The sequence below is a fragment of the Condylura cristata genome, unplaced genomic scaffold (genome assembly GCF_000260355.1).
Source record: "Condylura cristata isolate star-nosed mole 26May11 unplaced genomic scaffold, ConCri1.0 scaffold00002, whole genome shotgun sequence".
Taxonomy (NCBI): Eukaryota; Metazoa; Chordata; class Mammalia; order Eulipotyphla; family Talpidae; genus Condylura; species Condylura cristata.
Genome location: NW_004567103.1, coordinates 73,230,241 through 73,243,689, shown reverse-complemented (window position 1 = coordinate 73,243,689; position 13,449 = coordinate 73,230,241). Strand labels below are relative to the sequence as shown.

General features: G+C 39.3%; 1 protein-coding gene and 1 pseudogene across 4 annotated transcripts in view; one reads left to right on the top strand and one right to left on the bottom strand.

Annotated features, from left to right (window-relative positions):
- Positions 1-3,441: 3,441 nt before the first annotated feature.
- Positions 3,442-4,154, bottom strand: LOC101631086 (annotated as a pseudogene).
- A 1,746-nt stretch (positions 4,155-5,900) lies between these two features.
- Positions 5,901-13,449, top strand: part of UBXN4 (UBX domain protein 4) — a 49,688-nt gene continuing 42,139 nt past the window's right edge. For 3 of the 4 annotated variants that reach the window (XM_012727651.1, XM_012727654.1, XM_004674692.2), the window contains exons 1-2: positions 5,901-6,297; positions 11,944-12,046. In XM_012727651.1, the coding sequence (XP_012583105.1) occupies positions 6,216-6,297; positions 11,944-12,046 (185 nt within the window). In that variant the 5' untranslated portion in view covers positions 5,901-6,215. The remainder of the gene's footprint in view (positions 6,298-11,943; positions 12,047-13,449) is intronic. The other variant, XM_012727659.1, reaches the window with a different exon arrangement.

Genomic DNA, 13,449 nt, shown 5'->3' with positions numbered 1-13,449 from the left:
CACACCATGTTTTTCTAGTTATCAATATTTCAAACCTTTCCCCCAACCTTAAGATGCCAGTTTCCCTACCTCCTCTTCAGTCTCTGCAAAAAAATAATTCCTTTATAGGGAAAAATGAAGGTTTCCAATGAAAACTTCCTTGACAGTTTGACCTGAAACTTATAAATATCCATGTCCAAAATTATTTGTCCTTTCTTCTTCATGTTAAAATGGAAAGAGTATTTCTTTTGTCTGTCTATGCTTTGCTTCTCGTCCTAGCTGGTTTAAAAAGGTGTTGATTATAAGGACCAATATTATAACAGTATTCTAAAAGGTACTGATGATAAAAAAACAATAGTCTAACCAATAAGGACAGTTATTATCTCACAGTACAAGAAGTATAGAGGTTGAATAGTCCCAGGGTTGTTACAGGAGCTCTGTGATGTTATTGTGGACATCAGATATCAGTGCTTTCTGAAAATATTCCATTCTACAATGCTCAGAGTTTTGACAATATCATTCCTCCCAGCCACAAGGCAGCTGCAGCATTATCTGTGGGTAGGCATGTCCAGCAAAGGAGGATAATACTTTTCTTCCACATGTCTCTTTATTTAAATTTTTTTAAAAGATTTATTTATTTGTGCATACAGAACTGGTGTACAGGCCAGAGGTGCAAGGGCGGTAAGAGGATTGACCAGAGACAGAGTGGGGAGCAGAACAGGCAGATCATCCAAGTACACTGCTGAGGGGAGCAGTGGGCGGGTCAGGAGAGATCTGCTGTGCTATATGGATCACCTCCAGGGCAACGGGGATTGAACTCATGCAGAAGTGACTTTAGTTTCTTAGTACTAGTAGTGCTTTAACCTGCTGTGCCACCAGGGAGGGCCCCATATGTCTCTTTATTAAGAGAACTTATCCTAGAAGTCCCTACCCCTTAGTATGGCCGCAAGTCCTTCTGGCTTTAAGGGAAAGTTGAAAAATCAAGTATCTAGCAGCTTCCAATCTCAGTTGGGAAACTGCTAGTAAAGAATAATTAGGAGGAGTAGGGGGCTATGTAGAATAGTTGTTCAATAGGCTATCAGGATTTTTCACATATCTCATATTCCCTCCCTTTTTCCTGTATATTCAGTCTCTCCCAGATTTTTCCTGTTTATTCAGTCTCTCTGTACACAATTCTCTCATCTCCTATTTTTAGCAATAGGAGATGTCTGTACACAATTCTAATGAAGAGAATTGTATACAGACATCTCCTATTGCTAAAAATTCAGACATTCCCATCCCATATCTTGTCCAGGTGATGTTTTGTTTTTCCTTCTTTCCTTCATGCTAATTAACTCCCCATATTTCCCTTTACTCTTCAACTCATTGCCTTTGGCTTGCCACCAAACCACACTTGATAAGCTAGTAATCATTTGTTACTAAAAATAGTGGATATTTAAAGCTCTTATTTACCCAGCAGCAGCATACAACACAGGTGTTTCTCACTTTCAAAATTCTACCTTTGGCTATTTCAGCATCCCATTCTTCCATTTTCCTCCATACACACTCCCTGACATGTCCCTCCCCCCACCTTTCCTGAGTCTCCTTTACTATTTTTTTTTAATTTTCTACACAAGACTGTAAATATTGGAGGTCTTTGGGCCTCAGTCTTATTGTTGCCATATAGCACTGTGATAGCATCCTCTACAACCTATATTTACAGGAATCTCAAATGCCTGTTTCTAGGTAAGAACTGTTTTCTGAGCTCCAAACATGTCTACTCTTGAACTTTCATCTTCATGTACTCCTCTCCACCAAACTACTCTTCCTTCAATGTTCCCTATCTCAATACCATCTTCCCTCCAATTTGTCAAGATGGAAACCCAATACTTTTTGTTTGTTTACTATTATTTACTCTTTTTTTAAATAATATAATAGTTTATTTTTACATCATTTTGTGCCTCTTCTCATCTCAGTTGTTGTTTGTTTACTATTTTAAAAAGAGCAAGCTTATTAGAAAAAGGAGAAAAAAGAGGCACTTGCAAATCACAGGAAAGCAGGAGAGCTGCCTGAAACCCACAATTTCTTCCTGATATCTTTCCTCAGATTTCTTATCAAATCCGTCAACAAAATCTTTTCAGTCTGCTTCCAAAATATCAAAATTATTTGTTTCCATCTCCCTTATGAATTGACAATAGCCTTCACATTCACTCATTCTGCTTCCAGCCCATTTCATTTAAATTGCTGCACAGTTACATGTTAAAAATATAAAAAATAGGGGCCCTCCCTGGTGGCACAATAGGTTAAAGTACAGCACTGTGAAGCTCCCCACAGCCATTGTAGTACAATTTTGATCCCCTGCCAGGGAAGTGACCCACATGGCACAGTAGACCTCTTATCTCACCTGCTGCTCCCCTCAGCAATGTATTTCAATAGATCTGCCTGTTCTGTTCCCCACTCTGTCTCTGGTGAATCCTCTCACCCTCCCATACTTCTAGTCTATATCTTAGCTCTTGTATGCATAAATAAATAAATCTTTAAAAAAAATTATATCTATATCTATCTATCTATCTATATAATACATTGAAATCTTTAAAATCACTTCCTGTAAGATTCGATCTTTGCCTATCTTTCCATCTCATTTGTACAATACTTCCCTTTCAGTGTTCTAGCCATACTGGCACATTGGCCATTTTTCAGTCCTACAAGTATATTCAAGTTTGTTTCCATTGCTGTTTCTTTTGCCTGGAATAGCCTTCTCCTTCACCTAGAATTCTCCTGACATGTTGTTTCCTCACAAAGGCCTTTTCTAATCCATGTTTGATCACATTATCACACACTCCAAATGAATACAGAATTTCCCCTTTTGTGACATAATCACTTATTCAATGTCTGGCTTCCTCTTTAGATTGTGTAGTCACAAAGGCAGGGCCCCTATTGGACTGTCTTACCTCACCATCAATACCAGGTACATTTAAAAAGAAGTAGATGAACAATAAACATTTGATGAATGAAGGAAAGATTACAGATAGCTCCTTTTTTTAAAAAAAAAAAGATTAGTTGTGTTTGTCTTTATTTGAGCTGAGTTAGAAATGAAGCTTCATTATGAATGATAGTATTCACTTAAAAGTGAGTGTAAGCAGATTCAAGGGAAAATACCTTTTTAACAGTTTTTTTAAGATTTTTATCCTAATTTAAATTTGATTTATTTATGCATACAAGAGCTGGGATGTAGGGCAGAAGTGTGGGGGTAGGGGAAGTCAGAGGTTTCACCAGAGACAGAGTAGAAAGCTGAATAGGAATACTAACTGAGATACACTGCTGAGGGTGATACAGGGAGGAATGCTGTGCCATGTGGGTTAGCTCCCTGGCTAGGGAACCAACTCAGAGGCTGCTGATAGCTTTACAGTGCTGAGACTTAACTTCTTTTTCTACCATGGAGGCACCTTTTTTACTAGTTTTCAATGAAAGCTATATATAAGATTATTCTTGCATCTTCTCAGTTGTTTCTTCTTTATATTTGCCCTTTACCTTTCTAACTTGGAGAGATTTGGCCTTGCATTCAAGGAGATTTTTGTGGATTTTGTCCACTTTCAGCCTAGTGATAATCACTTTGTTGGGGTAAAAGCCCATGTGGACGGCCCTCCCTGGTGGCGCAGCGGGTTAAAGCACAGCACTAAGAAGCTTAAGCCACTTCCCCATGAGTTCAATCCCCGCCTGCCCTGGAGGAGATACACATGGTGTGGCAGACCTCTCCTGACCTGCCCGCTGCTCCCCTCAGCAGTGTACTTCGTCGATCTGCGTGTTCTGCTCCCCACTCTGTCTCTGGTGAATCCTCTCACCTTCCGCATCTCTGGCCTGTACCCCAGTTCTATATGAATAAATAAATAAATCTTTAAAAAAAAAAAAAGCCCATGTGGACAATTTTGCCCTCATCCTCTTCCTACTGCATTTGTTCAGTGTTGATGACATGTTTCTTCCTGTAAACTTGGACCACTTCACCAATTTGATCTTTGTAGTGCCTTCACACACATGAACTTCATCATCCTTTTGGATGGATGTGGATGTAACATTATATTTCTGTTTCAGCTCTGGAAAGGGGAAGACATTATCTTCTTGCAAAAGTGGAAAGGTGCACAGAAATACCTTTTACAGTTCCTGACCCTGTCAGAAGTCACAACACAACTGAACTTCATTTTGGCTGCTGGCTCTTCAGTGAAGACTGCAAAGGAAGGAGGTATGAATGATTTTTTTTTTAAGATTTATTTATTAATATAAGAACTGGGGTACAGGTCAGAGGTATGGAGAGGTGAGAGGATTCAGCAGAGACAAAGTGGGGAGCAGAACAGATAGATGAACTGAAGTAGCAGGTGAGACAGGGAGATCTGTTGTGCCTTGTGGGTCAGTTCCCTGGCCAGACTGAACTCGGACTGCAGTTGCTGGTGATAGCTTGATAGTGCTGAGACTTTAACCAATTAACTCTGAATGATTCTTGTTAATTAATTTTGGTGGCCTAGGGTTAAGTCTCAGTGCCATCACCACTGCAGCCTGAGTTCACACCCCCCCCCCCCGGCCAGGGAGCTAACCCACACAGGGCAGCAGTAGAGCTCTCCTGTCTCACCTGCTGCTCCCATAGCAGTGTATTTCAGTAAATCCACCTGTTCTGCTCCTATTTTGTCTATGCTGAATTCTTTCACACTCCCCTCCCCCAATTCTGGACTACATCCCAGTTCTATGCAAAACAAACAAAACAAAAGAACCTAACATTAGGAATAATGAAAGACATAACTCTAAGGGAAGAATTTATAGATTGGTTGGATTTAAAAAAAATAATTTAAAGTTCATGTTGAATATCAGCTGCAATTCTTCCTGAGGGATGGGATTCCACATAAGCAACAACTGTCTGTAATCAGCATTATGCTTCAGTCTCATAATAACACTATTAAGGGGTCTACTTGAGGAATAAGTCAATAAAATGCAAGAGCAATCTGTTAGCTATGTTTAGGTTAAATGTTTGTAGGAAAGGGTTATTTTCAGATATAGTTTCTCCTTAGACCTGCAGATTATGAAGTAGTTGTACTGCTTGAGAAATTCTTATTATCCTTGTTTTGAGGCAGGGAGAAATTTAATTGATGTAGAATACACAATTTTATAGTTATGCCACTTTAAATAGACCATAAAGACTTTAGCTAGTAGTTATTAGAGACCATGTCATTTCTTGAAAGTATTAACTCTGGATTGGTTTTCATTTTCATGGCTGCCAACCACAAAGTGCCCTGTCTTGGGTATAGATTCTTACATAAACTTGTAAACAAAACTCTCTTCTCTTTTGAATTACCATGGAAAGTATCTGGAAAACAAAATCATATATTGTGTGGTTTCACTTACTTTGGAAAGTGGCTATATCAACAGCAGAGCTTGTGCTGTGAAGTTTAGGGATGATCTCTAGCCAATACCTAGAAAATTACTCAAGGCCTGCATCCTATCATCCTCTCAGGTACAAGGGCTGTAAAGTATTACACAAGTGACTGCTGTGGCTTTTACCTTGTCTTTTCTTAGTTCAGCTGCTAAGTTCAATAGCTATAAAATTCCTAAAAGCCTATTTATCCATACTGAGACACCCAATCCTATTACACAATAGCCATTAATCATAATAGAGAATTACAGAATCCCTGTTTAGGCAAAGTTCCACTCATTTCACCCAGGCTTGGACAATTTCCTCCTCATTTACGGTCTCAATGAAACTGAAAATAGCTCATTTCCTTCCCTCCCCTTTATAGATTGTGAGGTGGCTTTCACTGCCATCTCCTTTGGCCAGGCCTCAGGAACCACAGTTACTTTTCACAGCGCGAAGGGACAGGCCTAAGTAGACTACAATTCCCATCATGCTTCATGCAGGCGCCCCCGACGCAACATAGCGTTTAATCATCCTTCCTTTGGTCTTCTTCCACTTCCGGGACTGCGGGACCTGAGGCCCAGCGGGCGCGCGCGCACAGGACTTGCCAACGGGAAGAGGCCTTGAGGCACGGTGCCGACGGCGACGTGTGGCGTCACGTGACGCGGGCCGCGCCTAGCTCGCGAACTTGTGCGCGTCCCAGGGGGCCGCTGACTGGCTTGCGTGCTTGTGCGGAGCCGGAGGCGGGGGCCGGACCAGCTGGGGCTGCGGAGGCCTCGGGCCCGTGGAAGGGGGAGGGCGGGGCCAACTCCGGGACCGCGGCGACGACACACGGAGCCAGCGCCTGGGCCCGAGAAGAGAGATGCGGTGGTTCCAGGGTGCTATTCCGGCCGCCATCGCGTCGGCCAAGAGGAGCGGCGCGGTCTTCGTGGTGTTCGTGGCAGGTGAAAGGGGCGGGGGCCGGCGATGCGGCCGGGACTCCCCCTCCGGCCTACCTTCAGTCCTAGGGGCCCCCAGCCTTTTCTGCGTGCACGGAGGTGCCCGGGTTACCCGTCCCTGGCTTCTCAGCGCCTCCCCCATCCGTTTGGGACACACCCGGCCTGGCCCCCTCCGCTCGCTTCCCCTGGCTCTGGTGCCACCGTCCCGACCTCACCCCTAAAGTGCGCTGAGCCTCGGCGATACCTCCTGCGCTGGGCGAGGAGACGCGACGTTAGGCCCTTCCACCCGGCCCCTACCTCTCGGCCGGGTCGGTCCGGGTTGAGCCTCTCACCCGCGCCGCCTGAGGAATGGGCGCAGACAAACCCCCCGGTGCATCCTCCCGGGCACAGCGATACAACCATCTAGCCCGAGGACCCACCTCAGGATGCTTTAACGCCCATGTAGTTCTGGTGTTGAGGCTGGGGCCTGGACTGGCCACTCACTCTGCAGGCTGTTGGGTTCTTAGTTGTGGACTGTCAGGAAGAAAGCTGTGTCATCGGTAAGCAACAAAGAGAAACCACCTGAAGTTCATAGTTGCTGGCGTTCTTTCGTGCGTTCCTGAAAAGCAAACTTTTGAGCTTTGTAGAGGTTGATAATGTTTTTAAAAATAGTGGGAGCGGGGACAAGAGTCTAATATGGAATAGTTGCTTTGTTGCGAGTTGACTCCCACTCCCCCACCCCCAGTTTTCAAAAAAGAAGCCCTTCTGTCTTTCGTCTTCCTGGTCAAGTCTACAGTTTTGATAATGAGCACTGAATCTTTTACCCAGTGTTGTTTGGGTCATTTTGCACTATTTTCTCCTGTTTTATTACTAAAGTTTTCTGGAAGTATAGGAGACCTGTGCGTCTGTGGTTTTGCTGATTCTTGTTACTTCAAATCAGAGTGTGTGACTACAATTAATTGGAGGTGTATTTCAAATATTTGTGTTTAATAACGGTTTCTTCATTATTAACTCATGACTCTTGGGAGACTAAGTGAGACTATAACACTGCACTGAAGAATAAGTTGTTGAATTTAACATTAAATTTGAACTTTATATTTGTGTTACGTTTATCCGAATGCTGTTAATTAGGGCTTGAGTAGTTTAGGTTCTCTTTTGCGGTTTTAGAAGTATATAACCCTTGAAGAACTACTGTAATGCTGAAAGGGGAAAAGATGGGTTAAAGAGGAAAGGAAAATTGATAGTGTGAATTAAATATACAGAATTTAGTTTATGACATTGTTTTTCACACTCTTGTTTTTTAAGAAAAAAATAGAACAGTTGTAGACTTTATGTAATTATTTAAATTGATGTCAAAATCATTAAATTTTGGAATTATGAGTCACGTATCTAAATAAAAAAAGCACAGTCTGCTTAGCCAAATGTTCCTAAAAGTCATTTTTGTTTTATTTCACTAGAAAGAAGAAATGCTAGATTTAATTTAACAAATACGTGAAACAGCAATATTATTACAGTTGTAAAGTTGTAGGTCTGGGGGCTTTTGTAAGTGTGGAGAAAGATTTTTTTTCTTAACTTTTGATTGATGAATATGAGAATATCAGTGACTGTTGAAGGTTTCCAGGAACTTGTTCGCATTCAAAGGGGTCTAGCTTTAATCTTTCAGACTACTGTGTGTTTTAGTAGAGTTTTAGGAAGTTAATCTCTAATGGTAAGTGGAATTACTGCCACTCTAATGGTGTGTAGACAGTAGGGTCATGTTAGTAAATTGCCTACTGACAAGTAGGTACAGAATAACGAGCAAGAATACAGTCATGACTTTCTTAGATCTGCAGCAATAAGCCCACTCAGTGGAAAATTAAAAATATATCTTTATAGCTTGAAGAGACAATCTTGAAGTTTATATGACCATTGAAGTTGGAAGCCGTTAGGCATGTTTATATTTAGTGAAACTTTTACAAATGAATTAAAGAAAATGTAAGGTATATCTTCAAAGATTGGAGAGATTACTACTAGGTCAATAAACAAATTAACAGGATTTTCAAAGTGTAACTACAACTTGAAAAAACTGAAAAATTTTTTGGTTCTAGGGAAGTTAAAGTAACATGACAAGGATTCTGAAGCAAAGATGTTAGGAGTCCTTTGACTATTGTTTCTAGTGGGCTGAAATTTCTTTACCATATATTGCCTTTTGGTTAAATTAAACCACAAGTAGTCTTTAGTTTTTGACTAGTTGTGATTTTCTAGATTGACATTGCTTTCTGAACTGGGATCTGCAACTCTTGTTTCTCAGTTTGTACTGTTCTCTTTAAGTGCCTTTATTTTGGATGCTGCTTATGCCACTGAGGAAACATTATTTTCTCCAAAAATCTTAGGCCCACCTAACACAAATTTGATTAAAAATAGGAGACTAAACATACTGAAGTTGGCAATTAATAAGACTTTATTAGTGTTGAGAAAACTTTCATTGAGTTGAGTAATTTCACTCAATATCACTTTGTAGGTTGAGCTGCTGCAGCGCCTCTTAGGTTGAGTCACAGATAGATAATTGCCAGTGTAGATGTGACTTTTAGGATCCTTATGCCGTTGTTCAGAGTAGGTGAGGGAGTGAAAAACTAACTACCGAAACAGCAGATCCATACTTTTCAGCTGTTGACCTACTTGACATTCCCACTTGGATGCCTCACAGGATTGTCAAACCTAAAAGTATATTTACTGTCTAACCTGTTCTCCTGCAATGTTCTATATCTAAATAAATGGGCATCACCTATGTAGAATTGAATAAACCTTAAGTGTGGGAGTCATCTTTGACATAAGTCTTCAATCTCATTTGTCTCGTGCTTCTTATTCATGACACTGCCATTAGGTCTTGGTATGGCTCAGTTCTTTCATCATTAGGTCTTAATTTTAATTATCCTCAAAGTTTTTGTGATCAATCTAAAAATATCTTGTTTTCAGTTATCTGCCCCCCCACCGTATTTATTACTTTGTTTACAGTTATTTTTAAAACAAGTAAAATTTCTTTACCATTAGATTTTTAGCTCTACTGAAGGTAAAATGCTCCCTTTATATTTTAGTTTATAATTTATTGCCTAGCACAGAATAAATGTGGAATAACTTGGTGAATGTATGAAAAGAAAAGGATAAATGAAAAGGTTCCCTCACATCTTCTCCAAAAAGTGTTTGTGTTAAGAATGTTCCCATATAGCTATTTTCTAGGCTGGTAATAGTCATTTACTTAGAATTTTATCTTTCTTCACCCCATAGTCTGCACACATGATCTCAGTGCAAATGATAGTTTTCCATTCTACAATTTCAACTTCTGTGAATCTGCAAATGGGACATCTTTTTGGTCTTAGTTTGAAAATGCTTTCTAGTCCCTGTTTATTTTCCATGGCCACATTTCTCAAGCCCCCTATTCCTGGTATTCCTCACAAAATATACAGTCAATGTATAGTACAAGTTAAGATGTATAGGCATGCTGAGATACTTGGCTACATCAGAAATCTACCTGTTTATTCCATCAAATAGTTATCAAGAGCCTGCAATATGCCAGGTACTTTTCACCAACTGGGTTCTGTATTTGAGTGAAATCAGTTAAATAAAATGGAAATTCTTGCCTTCATCGAGCCTTCATTCTAGTAGAGGGAGATGGTCACTAAACCACAAATAAAACACATAGGATTGTAGAAGGTGGTAAGTACTTCAGGAAAAAAGAATGGGAAGTAAGGAACCCTGGGATTGTCTAACGGGTGTACTTTTAGCAGTGATTAGGGAAGGTTTTATTTTAAAGATTTATTTTACTTATTAATGAATACAAGAACTGGGGTGTAAAACAGAGGGGAAGGAAGGGTGTACAGAGACACAGTGGGAAGCAGAATAGGCAGATTGACTGTAATACACTGCTGAGTGGGTGAGACGGGAGAGGTCTGCTGTGCCATGTAATCCCTGTCTGGGGATTGAACTCATACTGCAGTGGCTACTGATAGTTTCATTGCTGAGACAACCCCACACCACCAGGGAGGCCCTAAGGAAGACTTTATTGGGAAAATAATATTTGAAGAAAGACTTAGGAGAGTTAACCTTGTGGGTACCCATGGAAGAGCTTTCCATGCAGAGAAAACAACTAGTTAAAAGACCTTAATGTAGTATCTTTTATATTTAAGTTTAAATAGAAAGGAAAGGAGTTGCAAGTAATTGACAGGCAATGAGATCAGATAGGTTACTGGAGGACTGAAACCATTTGTTAAAGACTTTGAAAAAAAAAGGAAGATAGTATAGAATTTTGAGTAGAGGGTTGATGTGATCTTTTCTTTTTAAGAAAGAAACCAATTAGGCTATTATGATAATGGAGGTGAGATATGGTAGTTTAAATTAGTGTTGTTGCAGTGGAATTGGTAAAAAAAATAATTTCACTCTGGATATGTTCTGTAGAGTCAGCTGAATTCAAGGATAACTAAAGATTTTGTCCTGAGAAAGAATGGAGTTATTAACGTATCAGTTGAGATGAGCAAGACAAAGAGTGCATTAAATTGTGAATATAAGACCCACATAGGAAAAAAGAAGCTCACAAAAGAGTAGGTGGTGAATGATCTCACTTTTGTAAAAAGGAAAATGTGGCCTGAAAACTGGGATATAGGCCAGAGGAGCAGGGGATGAGAGGATTTACCGGAGACAGAATGGGGAGCAGAACAGGCAGATGTACTGAAATACACTGCTGAGGGGAGCAGTAGGTAGGTCAGGAGAGCTCTGCTGCACCATGTTGGTCACCTCCCTGGCTGGGGATCGAACTCACACTACAGTGGCTGCGATAGCTTCATAGTGCTGTGCTTTAACCTGTTGCACTACCAGAGAGGGCATTATCTTTATTTTTATATATATACCCAAGTAATGTTCCATTATATTTATGTATCATCTTCATTCATGCATGCATGCATATTTAGGATGTTTCTTCACCTTGGCTATTGTGAAATGAGAATAATCTCTTGATAGGTGTAGCTTTTAAAATACTTTGTCATTTAGGTATTACATACAATATATTGAGAGAAAAGCTCAGTGAATTTTTACTTGTGAGTACATGTGTACAACTGTCATCCAGATAAGATATAAACATTTTCAGTACTCCAGAAGGCTCCTTCATGTTCCTTCCCCATCAATAGCATCTCTACCATGATCACTACTATGTTGAATTCTATACCATAGATCAATTTTGGATCAGTATAGCTTTTATTGTTTGTTTACCTATAATAAAAGGTAAGTCCAAAACTACAGTAAGAATTGTACACTCTCTCCCTTGGAGGAATTTTGGAGAATAAGTACTGTAATATGGAGGTTATTTAGCTCAATAGAAAGGTGCTACATAAAGTAAGACTACTGTACATCTGTTTTCTAAAGTCATACAAAAGCCAAAATACATTTCTATCCATTACTATTATTTGCACCATGACTTGGATGTTTTCTTTTAAAAAATAACTTGTGTAATCTAAATAACAATATTTTGTTTTTCATTATTATGTTAATAATGCATAGTCATACTTTTAATTTTATGACAGTTTTCAAATTTGATAGAAAATAGTATTTATAGGGTTGCGTTTTATATGAAATTCTAGATTTCCAGGGAAAGAATTTGCTACCAGCAGATACTTGCCTTATAAGAACTCTTGAAATGTCTTACAGGTGATGATGAGCAGTCTACACAGATGGCTGCAAGTTGGGAAGATGAGAAAGTGACAGAAGCATCTTCAAACAGTTTCGTTGCTATTAAAATTGATACCAAAAGGTTTGTTTGTATTTTAATATTGTTACTTTTAAAAAGTATTATAGCAAAGTCTTTTTTTTTTTTTAAGATTTATTTATGCATATAAGAACTGGGGTACAGGTCAGAGGTACAAGGGTGGTGAGAGGATTTGCCAGTCACAGTGGGGAGCAGAATAGGCAGATTGAGGAAGTACACTGCTGAGGGGAGCAGCCAGGTGGGTCAGGAGAGGTCTGCTGTGCCATGTAGGTCACCTCCCTATCTGGGGATGGAACTCACACGTAAGTGGCTACAGCAATTCATGGTGCTGTGCTTTAACCTGTTGTAACACCAGGGATGGTCCAATGACAGTCTTTAACTATAAAAATGTTGACTTTTGTCTAAGGCATATTGGAGACTGAAATTCTGACGTTTTCCAAATTCACATCTTCCTGAAAAAATTATTTTCTACTAGTCTGTCAAACTAGGTGATACATACCAGGAATTTAAAGAACTGTAATCCTCAGCTTCTAAAAATGTGAAAGTAGTTATAAGTCATACATTGAATATTTCTGAGAAGTTGGTCACTCTTTTTGGGGATAGACATTTAATTTAGTAGGAATCAGGACATTCATAGTACAAGTATGTTTTGTTTCTCCCCATGTTTAGAAATGTTTTTATTATAGCCAATTTTAAACATTTACAGAATTGAACAGTGTATGAACTACATGTACATGTCAGTGAGCTTTGATTAATTACTAACTCACAGTCAAATCTTATTTCCCCTGTGCTCCCCTCTGTTTTTACTCATTCCATTTACGTTGAAAGCAAATGTTGGCCATTTTATCCCTCATGTGTATATATTTCCTATGTCTCTGATAGGTTGTGTTTTCTGTTTTAGCATTTTTGTGATATTTGAAAAACAAATTAATAATTATATCTAATGTCAGTTACTAGTTACTATTCAAGTTTCAAGTGGTTTTTATTTGATTGTATTAGGATCCATCGAGTTTCATACATTTGTGATATGTTGCTCTCTCTTAAATCTCTTTTAAACTCTGTAAGCTTCCCCTCTATATTCTTCTCTTTTTCTTTGTAACGAAGAAAATAGTTTTGTACAGACTGGATTTGTTAACTGGCCCCTTATAAGTGCCTTGTAGTTTGTTCTTTTGTCCAATATTTCTTATAAATTGATAATTGGTTTTAGGCTTAATATCCCCCATCCCACATCTCAAGATTGGTGGAGATCTGTCTTACATTAGAAGGAACATAATGTCCTTGTTTTCTCTTTTTATCAATGAACAGTGCTTAGAAACATTAAGTCATTAGCCTTTGCAGAGTATATATTCCTGTCCTTGTGATATTCATTAATAATGTTTGAAGATCATAAGATGAAATTATTTTTAAATTGTGGTAACATAACCTGAAGGGTATAATCCCATACCTCT